This window comes from Coregonus clupeaformis, chromosome 39, assembly GCF_020615455.1.
Source record: "Coregonus clupeaformis isolate EN_2021a chromosome 39, ASM2061545v1, whole genome shotgun sequence".
Lineage (NCBI taxonomy): Eukaryota > Metazoa > Chordata > Actinopteri > Salmoniformes > Salmonidae > Coregonus > Coregonus clupeaformis.
Genome location: NC_059230.1, coordinates 2,664,192 through 2,689,119, shown reverse-complemented (window position 1 = coordinate 2,689,119; position 24,928 = coordinate 2,664,192). Strand labels below are relative to the sequence as shown.

Below are 24,928 nucleotides of genomic sequence, written 5' to 3'. Positions count from 1 at the left end.
TTACAATATTTAAAAAACTAACTGAAGAGCAACATCACCATTTTCCAAAGTGTGAATAGGATAGCTGTTTTTGATACAAAGCGACAAGTCATTAGCCTTCCAAGGAGGATCACAAACAAGTACATCTGCTATTTAGTTCCAACTAGTCTCTACATATATATTTACATTTTGTTCATTTAGCAGACGCTCTGATCCAGAGTGACTTATAGTCAGTGCGTTCAACTAAGGTGGGTAAGACAACCACATATTACAGTCATTGCAAGTAAAAATGTATTCAATAAAGCAGCTATCAGCAAAGCCCAGTGCAAGTGAGAAAATACAAGTGTTAGGCCGGGATTAAATCCGACTGCGCGTTCACGGAGATCTCATTCACGGTAACCGCTGCATATGCCGACTCAATCAGAAATTGCCTTCCGAAGCTGCATTGTCGACAACCTGCAGTCGGATTTAATCCTGGCCTTAGAGCAACAACAACAAAAAACTATAACAGTGAGTTTTTATTTAATTTCAATATTTACAGTTTTTTTTAACGTATTTTACACAGGTATCATCCATTTCCAATTCTCCAAATCTCCCCCTTATCCCTCCCAAACTCACCCTACAAATCACTCTTCAGCTGTCTCTACTGGTGTGAGAAGTTTTTATTACTTCATATCAGTGGAGGCTGGAGGACAGGCTCATTGTAATGGCCGGAATGGAATTAATGGAATGGTACCAAACACATCAAACATATGGAAACCACATGCTTGACTCTGTTCCATTAATACCATCCCAGCCATTACAATGAGCCCGTCCTCCTATAGCTCCTCCCACCACCCTCCACTCCTTCATATGATTATTAGCCCTCAAATAGCCCTCGGTACTGGGCTTTATCTCAATGTATCTTTTCTTGATTCCTCATATCACATCACCCTCCTGTATTGGAGGTCCCACTACATGCTCCATTTCTGAAAAATCTAATGCGAGATCCAAGGACCTCTGAGTTGAGATTTGCCCACTAGGATGCTCCCTGTCCATGCAGACAAACCAACACAGGACAGAGTCAGTTATGGTTCTCAGGCACGGCAGGTAGTGGACAACATAAATAAACCCCTCAGTCAAAGCAGGTTTGTGGTAATATATTATCCAGTAGAGGAACTCGGGAACATAGAGTATCACTAAAGTAAACATGGCCACTGCTAATACCTTCAAACTCTGACATTTATCTTTGGTGGGGTTCAATGTTGGGAAGGGTTTGAGAGCTTTCACACATGCTGCAACAGCTGTGCCCAAAGCAACCAATCCAAATATAATATTAACACCATAGAAAATATCATAGCGAATATCAAACACATGTGCCAAAACTGCAAAAAAAATGTAGAGTACCACAGAGACCATATCGCTAAAAAAAATGTAACCACTGGACTGACAACTTGTGGACTGACAACTTGTGGACTGACAACTTGTGGACTGACAACTTGTGGATGTCTCAGAGAGATGATCTTGTTCAGAGCAACCAGCAGGTGAAAGAACAGACCGTTGAATCTTGTCACTGAGAACAGTACGTATACTGTAATGCACCACCAACTAGCATGCCAACAGGGAACCCCGGTTAGCACCGTTTCCAGAAGGAAAGGTGAAGCAATCAGCTGCAGAGTGTCAGCGAGGAGGAGGGACACGAAAGAGAATGAGACCTGTTTTTTGTCCCAGCGCTTACGATAGAAGGACCAGATAATCCAACCAAGGGCAGGGAGGATTGGGAAAATACCAAGGAGAAGAAGCACTGCCACTGCAATATCCTCTGATTCAGGGCGGTAATGGTCATCGTCAGGGCGGTAATCGTAATCGTCAGGATACAGGAGATCATCGGCCGTGTCATTTTCCATGGTGGTGTTTGGTCACTGTTGTTTCTTTAACTCCCGTCTCCTAGGTGACAAGAAAAAGAGAAAAGAGGATGTTTAAATATTCATCAGGGCTTGGGAAACCTTTTTATTGATGCCATATAAGTAGCCTGTGTTATTTTTCTAAATCTAAAATAGTTTTAAATTGTAAATGTAAAGCTACTAGACTGAGAATACATTTAGATACTACCTGATACGTTTTCAAAATGCTACATATGGCAACATCATTTGTTTGAAATATACTGTATAACGTGAGATTTAAAAGTAATAGAAAAGTAATTGATATGTCACTTGATTTTACATTTTACCCAAATCTTCATACACTGCACTGCAAGTGGGGGTTTATAAATTCAAACGCTTATTATCAAGTAGCCTAAGCATAAAAATGTGAGATCATCAATCATAAACAGTGAATGGGAGTAATGTGTTTGTAGCATTAAAATAACAATTGTCCCATTTGTTAGTTTAATTTGAAGTCTTTTAGAAAATGTATATTATTCTATTTTTTTCATGTTATCTTATTTTTGAATTGTACTTCGATTACTGCCCCTGTCCGAATACCCATACTTGCATCCTAAATAGTAGTCTGTTTAAGTATGCAAGAAAAAAAGGTTTAATAGTATGAGACATTTCGAAAATGGAGTATACTTTTGGGGGCGGTTTCCAGGACACAGATTAAGCCTAGTCCTGGACTAAAACGCAAGCTCAATAGAGACTCTCAAGAGGAAGAGGAGGATGAAGAGCATGAGGAAAGCAGAGGTTGGATTTGAATCTGAGGAAGATGGTGATAAAAATGGAGATGGGGTGTTGAAGAAGATTGGTGTCAAGTGCAAACAGAGTGAGCCGTGCACCAGACCAAGTTCTGGAGGGGAAATGGAAGTGAATGAGGGCAAGTTAAGTTAGGTGGAAGGTGTGGTGAAGAGCTTGGAACCCGGACTTGGCATCGTTGGACATTATAAAGAAAGGAGTTGGGTGCAGTTGAATCAGTGAAGGTAACCCATAGTGGGCTTGTGATATTTGTTTGTGTTTCTTCTGACCAGAGGGAGCAGGTGCTCTGTGTCACGCATCTTGGGTCAAGATCAGTTTTTTGCTTTGCTCTAAGGAACAGGACACTATTGAAAGGAGTGATTTCTGGGGTAGAGTTAAGTTTGGAGGTGGAGCAATTTAAGTTGAAGATTCCTGGTGTTTGTGACGCCCGCCGTTTGGTGTGACGCAGACCCGGTGGTGAGCGTGGTGAAACAGAGGAGTCACTGTCAGTCCTTTTGAGTTTTGACTCAGAGTCTCTACCTGACATACTCATGTTAGAATATATCAGTTATCCTGTTAGAGCTTTTGTAGAGGAAGAAGGGTCAAGGGTGAGGGATCCTGAGAGGATTCCAGTGAGTACTAGATTTGTCCCAGCACAGAGGGATAAGCCAACAAGTGATTTATGCTTCAGTAAGGTTGGCTTCTTAGCGTTCATAGCAATGGTTATCAACTGTACCGCAGAAATGGAATGTAAATCACAGAAAATATATGTTGTGGTGGGAGCTGCAGAGAAGTATTTGGGGGTACGAGATTTGACTTCAGAAGAGTTACAGGGTGTGTTGAGGGTTGGTGTCCCGTCCTCCCAGGCGGTTGGCATGGTGCAGGAGCAGATCGGGTTAAAGTAGTGGAATGGGGCAGTGGGTTTTTAATGAGTCTAGGTGGTAGCTGCAGAGAAGTACCTGGGTGTACTAGATTACTGCAGAAGAGTTATAAGATATTTTGAGATTTTAAAAAGAATAAACAATAGTGGTATATAGGCATAGGGTTGGTTGGTGCTGCAATTGTACATGCTTTTTAATTTTGTATTACATATGTAACATGATTGAACACACACTACCGCACAGTAGGTGGCGTCATGCACAAACAAAATGTGCGAACACCATGATACAAAAGAAGAAGAAGAAGAAGAAGAAGAAGAGCAGGAAACAACGCAATCGCGCATGACACATTCTCAGCATGGGAAAATATAATGTTTTATAGTATGTGCATTTTTGAAAATCAAGTATGGTTTAAATGCCAGGATGTTATACTCATTTCGGCTCTTCATCTAGTTGAATTCGATGCACACTTTTCCACAATGCATTTTAAGAGGTGGGCTGCGAGTGATAGGCCCTAGTTCTCTTCAAGTAGCAAACAACCAAACTAGGCTACTTAATTGGAAAGATGCTGAATAGCGAAGCTTCTGCGGTTGTGTTCAAATGTAGGCTAAGTAGTTTTTGCTCTCCTTAAAATGATCATGAAATGATAGTAGGCTACATCTTTGAAAACAGAAGTCTTTATTTTATTGTTTAAAGTGGATTTCTGTTTTCTCATTGAAAAGTGTTTCTTGTTCTATTAACCTTCGTCAGAGGTTTTAAACTAAATACTAAACCATCTTTTGATTTCTGAATCTGTCGGCACCCGGGACTCTGGATGTGTCTACGTTATTGATGTCATGTTAATCAGGCCTTTTCATTTGAACATATGGATTGTTTTAGTTTTGTAGGCTAGGCTACTTATTTAATGTATGGATCAAGCCTTAGCAGTCATTCTGATCTCGTTCCCAATGATCAGTGGTTTAGTTTATTATGTTGCTGTCCATCAGTTCTGAATTTGTGATGCACCCGACTATCCACGTTTTTCTGTGCAATAGCCTACATTTGAAAAGTTTTGGTGCGTGTACTAGGCTATTTGATTTAATGTATATACACTGCTCAAAAAAATAAAGGAAACACTTAAACAACACAATGTAACTCCAAGTCAATCACACTTCTGTGAAATCAAACTGTCCACTTAGGAAGCAACACTGATTGACAATACATGTCACATGCTGTTGTGCAAATGGAATAGACAACAGGTGGAAATTATAGGCAATTAGCAAGACACCCCCAATAAAGAAGTGGTTCTGCAGGTGGTGACCACAGACCACTTCTCAGTTCCTATGCTTCCTGGCTGATGTTTTGGTCACTTTTGAATGCTGGTGGTGCTTTACATTTACATTACATTTTAGTCATTTAGCAGACGCTCTTATCCAGAGCGACTTACAGGAGCAATTAGGGTTAAGTGCCTTGCTCAAGGGCACATTAACGTCATTTAGCAGACGCTCTTAGCCAGAGCGACTCACAAATTGGTGCGTTCACCCTATAGCCAGTGGGATAACCACTTTACAATTTGGGGGGGGGTTAGAAGGAATACTTTATCCTATCCCAGGTATTCCTTAAAGAGGTGGGGGTTTCAAATGTCTCCGGAAGGTGGTGAGTGACTCCGCTGTCCTGGCGCCGTGAGGGAGCTTGTTCCACCATTGGGGTGCCAGAGCAGCGAACAGTTTTGACTGGGCTGAGCGGGAGCTATGCTTCCGCAGAGGAAGGGAGCCAGCAGGCCAGAGGTGGATGAACGCAATGCCCTCGTTTGGGTGTAGGGACTGATCAGAGCCTGAAGGTACAGAGGTGCCGTTCCCCTCACTGCTCCATAGGCAAGCACCATGGTCTTGTAGCGGATGCGAGCTTCAACTGGAAGCCAGTGGAGTGTGCGGAGGAGGGGGGTGACGTGAGAGAACTTGGGAAGGTTGAACACCAGACGGGCTGCGGCATTCTGGATGAGTTGTAGGGGTTTAATGGCACAGGCAGGGAGGCCAGCCAACAGCGAGTTGCAGTAGTCCAGACGGGAGATGACAAGTGCCTGGACCAGGACCTGCGCCGCTTCCTGTGTAAGGCAGGGTCGCACTCTCCGAATGTTGTAGAGCATGAACCTGCAGGAGCGGGTCACCGCCTTGATGTTGGCGGAGAACGACAGGGTGTTGTCCAGGGTCACGCCTAGGCTCTTTGCACTCTGGGAGGAGGACACAGCGGAGTTGTCAACCGTGATGGCGAGATCATGGAACGGGCAGTCCTTCCCGGGAGGAAGAGCAGCTCCGTCTTGCCAGGGTTCAGCTTGAGGTGGTGATCCGTCATCCATACTGATATGTCTGCCAGACATGCAGAGATGCGATTCGCCACCTGGTTATCAGAAGGGGGAAAGGAGAAGATTAGTTGTGTATCGTCAGCGTAGCAATGATAGGAAAGGCCATGTGAGGATATGACAGAGCCAAGTGACTTGGTGTATAGGGAGAAAAGGAGAGGGCCTAGAACCGAGCCCTGGGGGACACCAGTGGTGAGAGCACGTGGTGCGGAGACAGCTTCCCGCCACGCCACTTGGTAGGAGCGACCGGTCAGGTAGGACGCAATCCAGGAGTGAGCCGCGCCGGAGATGCCCAGCTCGGAGAGGGTGGAGAGGAGGATCTGATGGTTCACAGTATCAAAGGCAGCAGACAGGTCTAGAAGGACAAGAGCAGAGGAGAGAGAGTTAGCTTTAGCAGTGTGGAGAGTCTCCGTGACACAGAGAAGAGCAGTCTCAGTTGAATGACCAGTCCTGAAACCTGATTGGTTTGGATCAAGAAGGTCATTCTGAGAGAGATAGCAAGAGAGTTGGCTAAAGACGGCACGCTCAATAGTTTTGGAAAGAAAAGAAAGAAGGGATACTGGTCTGTAGTTGTTGACATCAGTGGGGTCGAGTGTTGGTTTTTGAGAAGGGGAGCAACTCTCGCTCTCTTGAAGACGGAAGGGACATGGCCAGCGGTCAAGGATGAGTTGATCAGCGAGGTGAGGTAGGGGAGAAGGTCACCGGAGATGGTCTGGAGAAGGGAGGAGGGGATGGGGTCAAGCGGGCAGGTTGTTGGGCGGCCTGCAGTCACAAGTCGCAGGATTTTATCTGGAGAGAGAGGGGAGAAAGAAGTCAAAGCATAGGGTAGGGCAGTGTGAGCAGGACCAGCAGTGTCATTAGACTTAACAAACGAGGATCGGATGTCGTCAACCTTCTTTTCAAAGTGGTTGACGAAGTCATCCACAGAGAGAGAGGAGGGGGGGGATTCAGGAGGGAGAAAAATGTGGCAAAAGAGCTTCCTAGGGTTAGAGGCAGATGCTTGGAATTTAGAGTGGTAGAAGGTGGCCTTAGCAGCAGAAACAGATGAAGAAAATGTAGAGAGGAGGGAGTGAAAAGATGCCAGGTCGGCAGGGAGTTTAGTTTTCTTCCATTTCCGCTCCGCTGCCCGGAGCTCTGTTCTGTGAGCTTGCAATGAGTCATCAAGCCACGGAGCTGGAGGGGGAGGACCGAGCCGGCCGGGAGGATAGGGGACACAGAGAGTCAAAGGATGCAGAAAGGGAGGAGAGGAGGGTTGAGGAGGCAGAATCAGGAGATTGGAGGGAGAAGGATTGAGCAGAGGGAAGAGATGATAGGATGGAAGAGGAGAGAGTAGTGGGAGAGAGAGAGCGAAGGTTGCGGCGGCGCATTACCATCTGTGTAGGGGCAGAGTGAGTAGTGTGGGAGGAGAGTGAGAGAGAAAAGGAAACAAAGTAGTGGTCGGAGACATGGAGGGGAGTTGCAGTGAGATTAGTAGAGGAGCAGCATCTAGTGAAGATGAGGTCAAGCGTATTGCCTGCCTTGTGAGTAGGGGGGACGGTGAGAGGGTGAGGTCAAAAGAGGAGAGGAGTGGAAAGAAGGAGGCAGAGAGAAATGAGTCAAATGTGGACATAGGGAGGTTGAAATCCCCCAAAACTGTGAGGGGTGAGCCATCCTCAGGGAAGGAACTTATCAAGGCGTCAAGCTCATTGATGAACTCTCCAAGGGAACCTGGAGGGCGATAGATGACAAGGATATTAAGCTTAAATGGGCTAGTGACTGTGACAGCATGGAATTCAAATGAGGAGATAGACAGATGGGTTAGGGGAAAAATTGAGAATGTCCACTTGGGAGAGATGAGGATTCCTGTACCACCACCCCTCTGACCAGATGCTCTCGGGGTATGCGAGAACACATGGTCAGACGAGGAGAGAGCAGTAGGAGTAGCAGTGTTTTCAGTGGTGATCCATGTTTCCGTCAGCGCCAGGAAGTCGAGGGACTGGAGGTTGGCATAGGCTGGGATGAAGTCAGCTTTGTTGGCAGCAGAACGGCAGTTCCAGAGGCTGCCTGCGACCTGGAACTCCACGTGGGTGGTGCGTGCAGGGACCACCAGGTTAGAGAGGCAGCAGCCACGCGGTGTGGTGCGTTTGTGTAGCCTGTGCAGAGAGGAGAGAACAGGGATAGGCAGAGGCATAGTTGACAGGCTGTAGCTTTCACTCTAGTGGTAGCATGAGATGGAGTCTACAACCCACACAAGTGGCTCAGGAAGTGCAGCTCATCCAGGATGGCACATCAATGCGAGCTGTGGCAAGAAGGTTTGCTGTGTCTGTCAGCGTAGTGTCCAGAGCATGGAGGCGCTACCAGGAGACAGGCCAGTACATCAGGAGACGTGGAGGAGGCCGTAGGGAAGGCAACAACCCAGCAGCAGGACCGCTACCTCCGCCTTTGTACAAGGAGAAGCAGGAGGAGCACTGCCAGAGCCCTGCAAAATGACCTCCAGCAGGCCACAAATGTGCATGTGTCTGCTCAAACGGTCAGAAACAGACTCCATGAGGGTGGTATGAGGGCCCGACGTCCACAGGTGGGGGTTGTGCTTACAGCCCAACACCGTGCAGGACGTTTGGCATTTGCCAGAGAACACCAAGATTGGCAAATTCGCCACTGGCGCCCTGTGCTCTTCACAGATGAAAGCAGGTTGACACTGAGCACATGTGACAGACGTGACAGAGTCTGGAGACGCCGTGGAGAACGTTCTGCTGCCTGCAACATCCTCCAGCATGACCGGTTTGGCGGTGGGTCAGTCATGGTGTGGGGTGGCATTTCTTTGGGGGGCCGCACAGCCCTCCATGTGCTCGCCAGAGGTAGCCTGACTGCCATTAGGTACCGAGATGAGATCCTCAGACCCTTTGTGAGACCATATGCTGGAGCGGTTGGCCCTGGGTTCCTCCTAATGCAAGACAATGCTAGACCTCATGTGGCTGGAGTGTGTCAGCAGTTCCTGCAAGAGGAAGGCATTGATGCTATGGACTGGCCCGCCCGTTCCCCAGACCTGAATCCAATTGAGCACATCTGGGACATCATGTCTCGCTCCATCCACCAACGCCACGTTGCACCACAGACTGTCCAGGAGTTGGCGGATGCTTTAGTCCAGATCTGGGAGGAGATCCCTCAGGAGACCATCCGCCACCTCTTCAGGAGCATGCCCAGGCATTGTAGGGAGGTCATACAGGCACGTGGAGGCCACACACACTACTGAGCCTTATTTTGACTTGTTTTAAGGACATTACATCAAAGTTGGATCAGCCTGTAGTGTGGTTTTCCACTTTAATTTTGAGGGTGACTCCAAATCCAGACCTCCATGGGTTGATAAATTTGATTTCCATTGATAATTTTTGTGTGATTTTGTTGTCAGCACATTCAACTATGTAAAGATTTCATTCATTCAGATCTAGGATGTGTTTTTTAAGTGTTCCAGTGTATGTTACAGCACTTTGGTTTCACTAATAAATATGTTGAAATGGAACCAAATTATCTGGTTTTGTCTTAAGTCCTTTTTAAATACGATAGATGGGCTACATGGGATACGCTATAGGTCGAACGTGATAGTCTGCCAGTAGACCAGTAGACCTATAACTCCATTTCTATTCTATTCAGAGTTTAGAGAGGTTCATGGAATTGTTAATTAGCTATTGTCAGCCTGCAATGCATGTCTGTTGAATGAGAAAAAAATCACTTTGTCATGAGCCCTCTCACTCCACTGGGTTACCACCTTAAGTTGTTTCCACTCTGCTCACCACTCTCTCTCTACTCAGCCTAACTAGCTCCACCTGTCCCTGCTCTGCTCGGCTCTAATTACTCTGCCAGCTGCGCTGCATTACCCACTAACCTCTCCCAGTATTTATAGCCCTGTCTTTCAGCTCTCCTTTGTCAGATCGTCTGCAAAGCTCACACCCGGAACCTGTGTGCTCGCGCTTCTGGCTCACCCCTGTTTTGTGACCCCGGACCTGCCTGATTCCTGGATACTCTTCTGCCCCAGGAAAACCAGACCTGCTTTCTGCCATTACGACTCCTGACTACTCTTCGACCCCGGTAACTCTGACCAGCCTTCTGCCTTGCTACAACGTATTTGGATTTCCCTTGAACTGTACTTCTGCCTGTTTTCATCCGCCCCGTTGTGTCTGTGTTTCCTCCCCCAGGACTTCTGGACCACCAACCACCGGCGTCATCGGACGCATCGCTGCCACTGGGGGGAGGCACAGACCCAGCACATCGGACGGGATAACCCCTGGAGCCTTCACTCACTCCCTACATCCCTTTCCCCTTAAGTTTAAATAAACTTTCTGGTGTGACGCAATTGTGGTCCTCTTGTCGTCTGTCTGAATCGTGACAGTACGATCTGACCATTATGGACTCAGCGCACACTTCCCCCGACATGGAAACCGAAGAACCTGAGCAACCCACCGCCATGCTACGCCTGGAACACACTGAGAGAGAGCTAGGCCGCATGAGCGGCGACATCACCTCTCTGCTTCAGGCCGGCTACCAACAGCATCAGCAGTTCCAGCAGCACCAGCAGCAGTCCCAGCAGCAGCAACAACAACTCGCCATGATCATTCAACTCCTCACCAACCTGACCCCAGCCAGTCTGCCCACCAGCCCTGCCCCCGAGTTACCTGCCCCGGTCATTGCAGCCGCTGCTCCGGGAACCCAAGATTGGAAACCCCGAGCGGTTCAACGGCGATTCTACCCAGGTCCGGCCATTCCTGACTAGCTGCCGACTTCAGTTCTCCTTGCAGCCAAGGACCTTCGCCACGGAGGGGCTAAGGTTGGGTATGCCATCACTCACCTGACGGGCCGAGCTCGACTCTGGGGAACAGCAGAGTTCGAACGTCAAACCCCCGCATGTGCAACCTTCGACCTGTTTGCTGAGGAGATGCTGAAGGTGTTTGACCTGGATTCACCAACCGCAGAGGCGTCTCGTGAACTGTTCAGTATTCGACAAGGCAGACGTACAGTCGCAGACCATTCCATCGACTTCCGAACCCTGGCTAGACGAAGTTCTTGGAACACACCATCGTTGGTGGACGCGTTCTTCCATAGTTTGGCTGACTATATCAAGGACGAGTTGGTCTCCCAGGAACTGCCTTCCACTCTTGATGAAGCCATCGCACTGACTGTCAGGATCGACAGAAGGATACAGACCCGTCGTCGTGAGAGGGGGCGCCAAGGTCCACCTACTACCGGCATTCGGAGAGATCCGACTGGGTTCCTGTCATCTACTGCCACTCACCCAGGTCAGCTTGATCAGTCTGAGCCTATGGAGATTGGGCGAGCCTCTCTCACTCCTGCAGAGCGCCAGCGACGCTTCACCTCAAACCTCTGCCTCTATTGTGGAGGTGACGGACATCGTGTGGTAACCTGCCCTTTAAAGGGCCGAAGCTCACCGGGCATAGGGGGAGTCCGGTTGAGTTCAATGACCATCCAGTCCTCCGACCGCAAACCCCTGCTGCAAGTTCACCTCCGCCTCTCTGACTCAACTCACACCCTGGCTGCTCTGGTGGATTCTGGCGCCGAAGCCAACATAATGGACATCAAGCTGGCACGCCAACTGGGACTGGAGAACCTCCGTTTGACACCTCCTATTCCTGCCCGGGCACTGGACGGACACTTCTCGGATCGGTCACTCATGTCACGGCCCCGGTCTCGATGGGTCTGTCCGGAAACCATCAAGAAACTATCCAGTTTCACCTGCTCCCCTCTCCAGGCCAACCCCTCATCCTGGGTTACCCATGGCTCCGCCGGCACAACCCTCAGCTCGACTGGGTGACCGGGGTGATCAGGGAGTGGGGAGTGGGGAGAGGACTGCCACCGAACCTGCCTGCTTGCTGCCGCACTACCCCCTCGGCCAGTACCTACTAACTCCGCTCCTGACCTCTCCAATGTCCCAGAATGCTACCATGGTCTCAGAGAGGTGTTTAACAAAGCTAGAGCCACACTCCTCAGATCCGTTGCCAGCTACACTACCGGGGCCAACCGGTCGGAGAATTCCTGCTCCCACCTACCATGTTGGTCAAAGGGTGTGGTTGTCATCGAAGAACCTGCCACTCAGGGTGGAGTCGCAGAAGCTGGCACCTCGGTTCATTGGCCCATTCCCTATCATAAGAGTGATTAGCCCAACTGCTGTCCGGCTCCAACTGCCTAATTCCCTGAGGGTGCACCCCACTTTCCATGTGTCTAAGATTAAGCCCGGTCCATGAGAGTCCGCTGGTCCCTGCTGCGCCTTGTCCTCCTCCTCCACGGCTCGTCGATGGTGGTCTGGTTTACACCGTCCGCCGCCTGCTTCGGTCCAGACGGAAGGGTAGGGGTCTCCAGTACCTCATTGACTGGGAGGGCTATGGACCTGAGGAAAGGACCTGGGTGCCAGCTAGTCGGATTGTGGATAGGACTCTCATCACCGCTTTCCACCAACGGCATCCTGATCAACCTGCAATCCGTAGGGGCCGCCCCAGAGGGATCCCTAACCGTCCTGCCCGCTCGGCTTCCTGTCCTGTGCCTGATCCTGTCTCGGGACCTGTCCCATCTCCCGACCACGGCCCTCCGGCTTCCTCCGAGGATGAGGACGTTCGCTCGGACCGTTCGGAGGAGTTCCTAGCCCTCCTCCGGCTCCCTCCTCCCGCCCGGCGTGGTGTTGCTCTTGGGACTTCTGGGGCCGTCCCTTGGGGGGGGGGTTCTGTCATGAGCCCTCTCACTCCACTGGGTTACCACCTTAAGTTGTTTCCACTCTGCTCACCACTCTCTCTCTACTCAGCCTAACTAGCTCCACCTGTCCCTGCTCTGCTCGGCTCTAATTACTCTGCCAGCTGCGCTGCATTACCCACTAACCTCTCCCAGTATTTATAGCCCTGTCTTTCAGCTCTCCTTTGTCAGATCGTCTGCAAAGCTCACACCCGGAACCTGTGTGCTCGCGCTTCTGGCTCACCCCTGTTTTGTGACCCCGGACCTGCCTGATTCCTGGATACTCTTCTGCCCCAGGAAAACCAGACCTGCTTTCTGCCATTACGACTCCTGACTACTCTTCGACCCCGGTAACTCTGACCAGCCTTCTGCCTTGCTACAACGTATTTGGATTTCCCTTGAACTGTACTTCTGCCTGTTTTCATCCGCCCGTTGTGTCTGTGTTTCCTCCCCCCAGGACTTCTGGACCACCAACCACCGGCGTCATCGGACGCATCGCTGCCACTGGGGGAGGCACAGACCCAGCACATCGGACGGGATAACCCCTGGAGCCTTCACTCACTCCCTACATCCCTTTCCCCTTAAGTTTAAATAAACTTTCTGGTGTGACGCAATTGTGGTCCTCTTGTCGTCTGTCTGAATCGTGACACACTTGGCCCTGCCCCACCTACTCAGCTAGTCAGGAGCCTCTACTGCATTGCAGCCATGGCATACTGCATACTTCTTACTAAAAGGTATGTGCTAAATAGTATGCAGTTTAAATATGTAGTACGCTAGAATGGGTATTCGGACACAGACACTTTTTTGTAAATTTCACTAACGTTCATGTTATATGATTTTGTTCATGATTGACAGTGAAAATTAAAGAAAAAAATGTCTGCTTTATACGTGTTTTGTTTGTTTGCTATTTGCAGTGTTGTAGTCAAGTCACTAAACCTTGTGTCCGAGTCGAGTCCCAAGTCCCCTGTACTTGAGTCCCATGCCGAGTCACGAGTCCCTATGGCTGAAGTCCGAGTCACCAATCGTTTTAAGTTTCCACCAGATGGCAGTATACCGCCACTCCCTCATGAAATACCCCAACTCATTTACTATTTATCACTACCTCACAATTTCTAGTCAATACCTGTGTTTCACTATTTATTTACTACATACATGCATGGTAAGTCAGGCTCTCAGCTACTGCCTACTGATATTTGTGTAGGTTTTTATTGCAGAGTGGAAACTAAAGGGAGAATTGTCAGAACCTGCCCACTGGGCACACACTGGTTGAATCAACGTTGAAATGACATTGAATTGATGGCTGTCCCCAGTGTGTGGCAATGGGATGCAGGGGGGAAAGTGGGAGGAGGGTAGAACAAAAATAATCAACTTTTCTATACTTAAGGGGAGAGAGAGAGAAGCTAGAGTGTTGTTTTACTTTTAAACCTAATACTAGTATTGTTTTCAATTTCGTAAAGCGGTTTGTGTTTCTTAACCAGGCAAAGCTAAATAGTAGGCTGGTGACTGGTGGTTACGGAGAAGCAAGAGAGTCGCTTGTGCGATGTGTAGCCTATGATCGGAGAAGGATCCGGAGCAGAGCCTGCCTGCCTGTCTCCCCACAATCATTGTTTTCTGCGTGTGCAGGGTTTGGCGCTTCCCATTGCTTCATAACAGAACCCTTGCTGCTGTGATGCACACCTAGTGCTGCTAATATTCTGCTTATCATAGTAGCCTATCCAGTCCACGCCCAAATACAAGTCACGAGAAGGCGAGTCCGAGTCACCAATGGTCGAGAAAGCGAGTCCAAGTCCGAGTCACCAATGCTTGAGTCCAAGTCGAGTCACAAGTCATGAAAATCGGGACTGGAGACGGACTTGACAACACTGGCTATTTGTAAGATTAAAATACAAAATGTCCCATTTGTGAGTTTAATTTTCAATTCCATAAAAAGTATTTTGCAAACAAAAATTCCAGATTGTATCTTATTTTTAGATTGAATACATTACATTTTCATTGATTTACATTATTAGAAGTATTACAAAGTGTAACATTTACTTTTAACCCGTCTGTCTGCATATTTGAAGACATGGCATATGAGGGTGCAGTGAGATTACCCAATGGGTTGGACGATACTTTTTTCGTCAATCATCTTGAAAAAACATATACTTAAAAACAGGAAATCAACCAATCCTGCATCAATAACACAATGGAAAGGCCAAATGCTTTATTATCTAAATGTTGAAAGAGCATGGGCGACGGAGAGAAACAAAATGGTGCAGTTTGAGGCCATGTGGTGGAGAGTGATGCGACACTGGAGATGGGAGTGTGAGAAGGTGGGTCTGGCCAGGCGTGATGTTTTGGCCAGGCGTGATGTTTTGGCCAGGGGTGAGGTTTTGGCCAGGGTTGATGTTTGTCTGTATGTTGTCGATGGTATGTGATGGTATGGGTGTTTTGTATTGTATTGTATAAAACGTTTTTTGTTTTTAGGCCTACCTTAATTCTTCAGCTTTTTGCAGTCAACAGTCGAGTGTAGTCTCTCACCCAGTGTATGGAAAGCTGAAGATACCAAAAAGGGTCTGGCTTTTTATCTGCACAAATGAATTATTTGTAACAGTGTCACATACAAGAAATGGGGATCTGGAACTTTCACTTTCACTTAGAAGTCATCAGCTCTTCTCCCTCAGTGTAATATAAATATTTCTTAAAGGCCATGTTTCACTTTAACCCCCCCAAAAAAACAATAAGGAGTAGTGCATATACAGTATGTATCAATCTGATATGTCACTTTTTTTTCTAACCGACATTGTAAGTTGGAGATATAATCGATTATATACCATCTGTGTGCAGTGTGGTCTTAAGTGTGGGGATACTGAAATAAAGTGAATTCTTCAAAGCATCCTAAGCAAATCAAATCAAAGCACCTCATCTATCACGTAATTTACCAACAGGAACATTTCAGTAGGCAGGACAATAGGCAGGTCTCCACATTACATGGCACAAATGTCAAACTCTATGTGTCTGTACATTAAGGACTATCGTTTTCCAACTGGAAACATTTTTAAATAGCTCTTTCAAATAAATTGTTTGTGTGTTTTTAAAGAAAAAGTAACAGAAGAGAAATGGGGAGATTGAGTGAGGGAGGGAAAGAAAGAGGGAGATGTGGTGAGGTACTTTTCTAACCTCACAGGCACTGAGAATGGCGCAGTGGTCTAAGGCACTGCATCGCAGTGCTAACTGTGCCACTAGAGATCCTGGTTCGAATCCAGGCTCTGTCGCAGCCGGCCGCGACCGGGAGACTCATGGGCGGTGCACAATTGGCCCAGCGTCGTCCAGGGTAGGGGAGGGAATGGCCGGCAGGGATGTAGCTCAGTTGATAGAGCATGGCGTTTGCAATGCCAGGGTTGTGGGTTCGATTCCCACGGGGGACGAGTATAAAAATAAATAAATAATAATAATAAATAAACATGTATTCACTAACTGTAAGTTGCTCTGGATAAGAGCGTCTGCTAAATGACTAAAATGTAAAAATGAGACAGACAAGCAGACAGACAGACATACAGACTGCATTGTCACAAAGGTATGTGCTATCCGGGATGCTTGGGACCTCCCTACCCCCCATTGAAGCTGACATTTAAAATGGTTAAGGTAGGGTAGGGATTTAGGTTAGGGAAGTCCCAAGGATCCCAGATAGCACTGACCTTGCCATAGAAAAAGTTTCTCAGACAATTCAGGTAAGTCCAAATCTGACTTGTTATAGTTTGGATATCAATAGAATGTAAATAAATGAAAATTGAATGTATTCATTATTTTATGCTTTTTTTTAAATAAGATCAAATGTGGAGGGAAAAAAATTAACAATGTAATTTTTTGCTAAATACTTGTTGAGATATTTGGTATTTTAATATTACAACTGGCAAACAAACAAAACACATATAAAAGAGAAAAAATATCGAAGGTTTCTGTTAAGAGTGTTGTGAAAACACTTTTTCGGCTTTCATTGCCACATCAAAACACACAAACTGTGTTTTTCATACAACCAATGGTTTAGAAATGCAAATGGTTTATAGCCTAAATATTGATTGATGATAATTCCCTATGGAAAATATTTTTTTGTGGAATTCCACCTTTACTTCTTCAATGCTTTAGACAAATTATAATCCGGAGGGGTAGTAAAATGGAATTGTACCCGCTCAACCATACAGCCACACTGAGTACGTAGTATGAGTACATAGTATGCCGTTTAAATACTGTATGTAGTAGTACGCTACAATGGGTATTCGGACACGGTCACTTTTTTGTATATTTTACTAAACCCGGGTGGACACACGACTTTCAAAATCCTAACATCTCTGAGCCTCTCACAATAAACAACGGTCTTTCCTATCGTTTTTTTGTGTTGCCAACGTATTGGCACAGACGGGGGTCACACACTTCAAGATTCTTCACTTGTTCGTGAGTATTGTCGATACCACGCTGTCTCGCGAAAACAATGATGTGATTAGATTTAATTTAGCTACGAGTTGTGGCTCAAAGCCGCCTAATAAACGTTCAGTCAGACATTCACGCTTGCCATACAGAGTTGAAATATCTAGCCAACATTTTGAAGTGAATAACATTGGTTGTGAACTTCAGAGCTGTAACAATTTGACACTTTGGCTTTGGTTAAAGGCAAGTACGAACGCATACTAGTAGTAATCATCGCTCCTGCTCTAGTCTACACATTCTGGATGATGCGAAACATCATCATCTCACTGGTTTCTTCTCTGGCGAGCTCTCATTGGCTATTGCTGATCACCGTTCTCAAAACCTGTCATTGCACATCTCACACTACAAGAGCATTGCAGATTTTGTGCGGATAAAATCAAACCTGTTTGAATATATCGGGACGTCTGGGACTGCTCAAAGACGAGATCGGTAGCCCTCAGATTGCATCTTTGACCCGCTCACATTAAATGAGCCTCGGCGACGGCCGCGAGCACTGAGTAGGCAATGACATGGGGATTTTGTCTCAGATCTAGTACCTCTTATGGCATGAACAATATTTGTCACTTTTTGCAATGTTAAAATTCGATCAAAGCCCCTCCCCCCTCCCAGCACGGGCCTTCTATTCTAAGAGTTGATTCGGGTTGGGTCGGCCCGGGTTTATAGTTTGCGTAACATTGTAACCTATGTTTGAGACCAATGTGTGGCCATGGCTGTGAGTGAGTAGCACTTCTCTCTCCTTCTCTCTGCTCTGATAGACATGAGCCTGCAACTCTCATCTCTCTAGCGTTGCACTTCATCATTTATTTCCTTATAGAATCTATTGGGGATTTATTATTCTCCTAAATTGATGGGATGACTAACTTAGAAAGAATGCAGTCTTGACTGGGCTAATGTAGGCTGTGACACCTGGCAAGGCTGTGATTGATGTGAAGAGCAATTTTAGGGGTTAAAATAAGATAAGGATTGTGTCTTCAAATGCTAGACTATAATAGTTATTTGTGATCTGTGAACCTTCCTTTGACATAGGAATGATGTCTAAGGGAGCTGGCTCTTCTCACTATGATAGGTTGTTATGATAATCTTGTGCCTGGCTGAAGTGTGTAACAAATGGCGCCGAAGAGATGAGACCAACCCCTGAACTAACGGATTGGCTGAGAAAGTTTAAACCACGGTCAAGCCTCTACTCTAATTGGCCAGCAGAGAAGTGGGAAATTCCCTCTGTCAGAGTATTTGGGTATTGTTTCTGGAACAATGTGTTAGTTGTCTGGGGTGTTCTGCGAGACATCTCAGAGAGCCCGTATATACGAAACATCATATTTACCATTGAAGGTTTTTGCATTAATTAAAATAACTAGTATACCTTAGAAGTCGTGTTGACCTCTTTTGTTCCTGATACCAGATTTGAATTAACGCGACTTTGACAAATCATAGCTGCGCGAAGGGTTCTGGAGGAACTTCAGCACCCCTGATACATTGAATTGTTTTCTGCGTGTGCAGGGTGTGGCGCTTCCCATTGCTAGATAACAAAACCCTCGCTGCTGTGATGCGCGCACCAAGTCCTGCTAATATTATGCTTATCACAGTAGCCTATCCAGTCCAAGCGCAAATACAAGTCACGAAAAGGCGAGTCCGAGTCAACAATGGTCGAGAAAGCGAGTCCAAGTCTGAGTCACCAATGCTTCAGTCCAAGCCCACTCTCAAATCATGAAAATCGGGACTGGAGTCGGACTCGAGAACACTGGCTATTTGTAAGATTAAAATACAACATGTCCCATTTGTGAGTTAAATGTTCAATTCCCTAAACATTTTTTGGGATTTAATACGTTACATTTTAATTTATTTACATTCTATTGATATCAAAACTATAACGAGTAATCACCCAAGCAACATGATTGTATTAACACGATGTTACATAATAATGCAGAAATTGCCTTGAAATGGAGTTTGGTGTTTTAGGCCTACCTTAATTCTTCAACATTTTGCAGTCGACAGTTGAGTAGTCTCAAGAAATCGGGAGCTACACTTTTACTTTCACTTTCACTTAGAAGTCATCACGCGCTTCTCTGGTCATGGCTAGAAGGGATCCAGCTTTTGCCAAATTAACGTGAGATTTGACTTTTCGTGGCAAGTTAGGAGAATTTATGCAGCAGGTTTTGATAAATAACAAAGCAGGTTATGAGAATTAGGTTAAGGTTAGGAAAAGGATTAGGGTTAGCTAAAATGCTAAACATTTCAACTTTTGACGTTCATTTGACAAAAGCTACATCCCTTCTAGCTATGATCCTCAGTGCACGATAAATATCTCTTAAAGGCACAGTGTGTGCTCAAGTGTGTGCCATACTGAAACGAAGTCAATTCTTGATTTAAAGTGTAAATAAAAAGTACCAATAGTCAGGTTGAAAACCACTTTGGGTGCTTCAGAGTACTTCATTTCTGTTTTTAAACACATTCTGTCTATTAAAACACCTACATTGATTTTACATTAAAACACCCTCCAAACACCAGATCTCAGCTTAGGTGCACTACTTTATGGTTTCACTACACAATCATGGTGTTTTGAGACTTTCTATTTTTACATTGTAGTCTCAACCACAACCCGAACCCTAAACCTAGCCATAACACTAGCTTCATGTCCACATCCCGTCTCAACCCTAAGCCTAGCCATAACCCTGTGTTCCCGAGTGGCGCAGCGGTCTAAGGCATCTCAGTGCTAGGCTTCAATTCCAGGCTGTATTACAACCGGCCGTGATTGGGAGTCCCATAGGGCAGCGCACAATTGGCCCAGCATCGTCCGGGTTTGGCCGGGGTAGGCCCTCATTGTAAATAAGAACTTGTTCTTAACTGACTTGCCAAGTTAAATAAAGATTAAATAAATAAAACCCTAAATCTGTTGTCGACCACATTCAAATAGACCACAGAGAGAAGCATACCGTTGTTTGTTCCGCTCTCTGCTATTTCCTGTTCCAGCTCCATGATGGGCCAATCAGCTTGTTTCTCCACAGCTCTCTGTTTCTCCTGGATCTCACCGACGACATCAGACTGGCTTCTGTCAATGGAGCGCAACAGCGCAGTGAAGACCTCCTCACTTTCCTCTATGTCTTTCTGTGAACTAGCCTGTGCAATGAAGTAAAATAGATTCAGATGAATGAATGTACTCTAAATAATTACCTATTGTGAATCTGAGTCACAGGTGTTACTTTATTTATTAAATTGATATCCAAACTATAACCAATAATCACCCAAGCAACAGGATTGTATTGACAGGTTGTTACATAATAATACAGAAATGGCCTTGAAATAGAGTTTAGTGTTTTTAGGCCTACCTTAATTCTTCAACTTTTTGTAGTCGACAGTGGAGTGTAGTCTCTCAAGCAGTGTATGAAAAGCTGACGATACCAAAGGGTTTGGCTGTTTATCTGCACAAATTAATTATTTGTAACAGTGTCATTTATAAAAAATGGAGGATATGGACACTTTCACTTTCACTTAAAGTGTATATTAAAGAAACCTTAGAAATGTCATACATTGTTTTGTTTGTTTGCCATTTGTAATATTAAAATAAAAACATTCTCATTTGTAAGATTTATTTAAAAATCCAGAAAAAATATTTTGCTAAGATTACACTGTACTACAAGCGGAGGGTCTATAAATTAAAATGCTTATTATCAAGTAGCCTAAGCATAAAAATGTGTGATCATCAATCATAAACAGTGAATGGGAGTAATGTGTTTGTAGCATGAAAATAACAATTGTCCCATTTGTTAGTTTTCTTTGAAGACTTTGAGAAAATGAATATTATTCATTTATTTTCGCATTTTTAATTTATTTTATTGTACTTCAATTACTGGCTGTGTCTGAATACCATTACTTGCATCCTAAATAGTATGCCATTTGAGAATGCGAAAAAGAAAGTTCAATAGTATGCAACATTTCGAAAATCAAGTATACTTTTGGGGGTGGTTTCCAGGACACAGATTAAGCCTAGTCCTGGACTACAAAGCAAACTCAATAAAGAATCTCAATTAAAAGTGCTTTTTAGTCTAGGATTAGGCTTAATCTGTGTCCAGGAAACCGCCCCTAGATGCCCGGATGTCGTACTCATTTTGGCTTTGACAGCTGATTGTGCTACTGAAATCAACAAATAGTGTGAAACAACGCAATCGCGCATGAGGCATTCTCAGTATGCGAAAATATTACGTTTTATAGTATGTGAATTTTTGAAAATCAAGTATGGTTTATATGCTAGGATGTTATACTCATTTTGGGTGTACACTTTCCAACAATGCATTTGAAGAGGTGGGCTTCGAGTGATAGGTCCTAGTTCTCTTCAAGTAACCCAACAACAAAACTATGTTACTTAACTAGAAATATGCCAAATAGCAAAGCCTACAAATCTGCTTAGCCTACATGTGTTCAAATGTAGGCTAAGTCGTTTTTGTTCTCCTTAAAATGATCACAAGTATTGCATCGTATTGCATCGTAGGCTACATCTTTGAAAACAGAAGTCTTTATTTTATTTTTCAGTATGATCAGTATGATTTAATTTGACATATTTCTTTAACAATGCTCTGTACAAAAAGGTGATTGTTTTACTATAGTTTAGTAAGCAGACCAATGCATAAATAGTGTTATTTTAATAACGCACATTGTTGAAGAACAAAATGTCACACTGCCAGATTATAATGAGTTTTACAGTATTTTTTACACAGATTTGTACTAATTTGCATTGTGAAAATGTTTCCCACTGAGTCACAAAAAAAACATTCAATATAAGAAATATGCATTGGGTATTAAAAAATAAAAGATCTCCACTAAATGAAGTCAGACAGGGAAAAAAATCTGGTCATTAAAAGTTATTATTCATTATACCTTCACTGACAGAATAAATACATGTACTGGGAAAGAAGTACCTTCAGTGGCAAATACTTCCACCTCACACAGAGTGAGAATCTTGTTCTGTCCAGGGATGACCACAACAACATAGCGACCCTCCTGAGGGGGAGAGAGAGAGAGGGGAGGGTGGGAGGAGAGAGAGGGGGGTGGGGGGACAAAGAAAGTGGGATGGGGGACAAAGGGGAAATGGGGAACAAAGAGAGAGAGAAAGGGGTGAAGGGGGGGTGGGGGAAGAACGGGATGTGGAGTGGGGGGACAGAGAGAGGGAGGGTGGGGTGAGAGAGATATAGGGCGGTGGGGGACAGAGAGAGGGAGGGTGAGGGGAGAGAGCGGGGGGTGGGTGGGTGGGGAGAAAGTTAGAGAGGGGGTTGGGGGAGAGAGAGATAGGGGGTGGGGAGAGAGAGGGATAGAGAGAAGGGGGTGTGGAAGAGAGCGAGGGACATAATTATTGTACAGTTCGTTGCTATAGTGAAAATGCCTCTTCACTACAGGAAGACAACACATCTCAACATAATTAATGAATAACTGTTTTTTATTGAATCACATAAACTTTACAATCAATCAGAATTACAGTACAATGTTATTTATTCCATTTCACTACTCACCTGGGGTTGTTGATGCCGTTGTTCTCCAGTGAGTTACCGATATGGATCTCAGCACCATCAAGCCTCTCAGGACAGCAGTCTCCTCTGTTGGTGATGGTGACAGCTGTCACTCTGGTCTCATCCAGCAGGTCCACTCTCCACCAGGGGTTGGTGTCCAGTTCAGTGTGGGTGCAGGATCCTTGCTTATAGTTTGATTCTCTGTTCCCATCAATGGCATTGTGAGCATTGCCATCCCCATACAGTGATTGTAGAATAATATTGAAGACATCAAAACTATGAAATAACACATAAGGAATCATGTAGTAAACACAAAAGTTTACAAATTAAAGTATATTTTATATTTGAGAATCTTCAAATAGCCACCCTTTGCCTTGATGAAAGCTTTGCACACTCTTGGCATTCTCTCAACCAGCTTCACCTGGAATGCTTTTCCAACAGTCTTGAAGGAGTTCCCACATATGCTGAGCACTTGTTGGCTGCTTACAGACAGTGTCACCTGCAAAGCACCCCCACACCATAACAACTCCCCCTCCATGCTTTACGGTGTGAAATACATATGCAGAGATAATCCGTTCACCCACACTGCGTCTCACAAAGACATGGCAGTTGGAACCCAAAATCTCCAATTTGGACTCCAGACCAAAGGACACATTTCCACCAGTCTAATGTCCATTGCTCGTGTTTCTTGGCCTAATCAGGTCTGTTATTCTTATTATTGGTGTCCTTTAGTAGTGGTTTCTTTGCAGAAATTCGACCACGAAGGCCTGATTCACACAGTCCCCTCTGAACAGTTGATGTTGAGATGTCTGTTACTTGAACTCTGTGAAGCATTTATTTGGGCTGCAATTTCTGAGGCTGGTAAATCTAATGAACTTATCCTCTGCAGCAGAGTTAACTCTGGGTTTTCCATTCTTGTCGCTGTTCTCATGAGAGCCAGTTTCATCATAGCACTTGATGGTTTTTGCGACTGCACTTGAAGAAACTTTCAAAGTTCTTGAAATGTTCCGTATTGACTGACCTTCATGTCTTAAAGTAATGATGGACTGTCGTTTCTCTTTGCTTATTTGAGCTGTTCTTGCCATCATATGGACTTGGCATTTTACCAAATAGGGCTATCTTCTGTAACCCCCCCCCCCCTTAAAATTATATTTTAAGAAGACACACCTGTTATTTTAAATGCATTCCTGGTCACTACCTCATGAAGCTGGTTGAGAGAATGCCAAGAGTGTGCAAAGCTGTCATCAAGGCAAAGGGTGGCTATTTGAAGAATCTCAAATATAAAATATATTTTCATTTGTTTAACACTTTTTTGGTTACTACACGATTCCATGTGTTATTTCATAGTTTTGATGTCTTCACTATTATTCTACAATGTAGAAAATAGTAAAAATAAAGACAAACCCTTGAATGAGTAGGTGTTACCTGAGTGCCAAGTCTAGGTCCAAAAGACTTCTCAACAGCTTCTACCCCCAAGCCATAAGACTCCTGAACAGCTAATCATGGCTACCCAAACTATTTGCACTGCCCCCCACCCCCACCCCATCTTTTTACGCTGCTGCTACTCTGTTAATTATTTATGCATAGTCACTTTAACTCTACCCACATGTACATATTACTTCAACTACCTCAACTAGCCGGTGCCCCCGCACATTGACTCTGCACAGGTACCCCCCCTGTATATATAGCCTCCCTACTGTTATTTTATTTTACTTCTGCTCTTTTCTCAACACTTTTTAGTTGTTGTTTTATTTTACATTTTTATAAAAAAATAAATGCACTGTTGGTTAAGGGCTGTAAGTAAGCATTTCACTGTAATGTTTGCACCTGTTGTATTCGGCACATGTGGACAATAAAATTTGATTTGATTTGATTTGTTCTGAAACTTTTGACCGGTAGTGTATATATACATAGAATCTAAGTATCTGCTGTTCATAATGTTATATTCATATTTATTTTGATGTGTTTTTCTTGTCTTTTGTTAACAATATATTTAACTCTGACTTAATTAAACTGCTCAAAACTGATAACTACTGATAACAAGTCATAACCATGTCATAATACTGTATGGCATAACAGCTGACATAATGTGTCATAACCTGTGATAATATGGTCATAACACTTTCATGACCCATATATTTACATCTGTTTTGACATATATTGCATTATTTCATGGCTGGTTATGTATGGAGGACTAAAAGTGCCACAATTAAATAAATAAATACACCATTAAATAATTACTTAAATGTGTCATTAATTAATTAAAATTAGAATTAAATACATAAATGTGTTATTAAATGTGTCATTAATTAATTCAAATACCGATTCATTTTATGTAAAATACATATATAATAATTTCACTATTTACATTTACATTTCATGGTCCTGCGTTGGAGTGCTTCCTGAATTACTTAA

At 44.7% G+C, this 24,928-nt stretch overlaps 1 protein-coding gene and 1 long non-coding RNA gene across 2 annotated transcripts in view; both read right to left on the bottom strand.

Moving 5' to 3' along the window:
- The window catches only part of LOC123482850, a gene marked incomplete at its 5' end in the record, with an annotated part of 65,977 nt that extends 43,222 nt beyond the window's left edge, over positions 1-22,755 (bottom strand). Inside the window, 3 exons of the mRNA XM_045211785.1 lie at positions 17,441-17,453; positions 21,939-22,057; positions 22,518-22,755. Coding sequence (XP_045067720.1) covers positions 17,441-17,453; positions 21,939-22,057; positions 22,518-22,755 — 370 coding nt within the window. The remainder of the gene's footprint in view (positions 1-17,440; positions 17,454-21,938; positions 22,058-22,517) is intronic.
- Positions 746-15,758, bottom strand: LOC121554145. Its single transcript, XR_006657954.1, has 3 exons — positions 15,714-15,758; positions 15,027-15,121; positions 746-1,905 (listed from the first exon to the last, which is right to left on the bottom strand). It is a non-coding gene; the product is annotated as an uncharacterized LOC121554145 (long non-coding RNA).
- Positions 22,756-24,928: the final 2,173 nt, after the last annotated feature.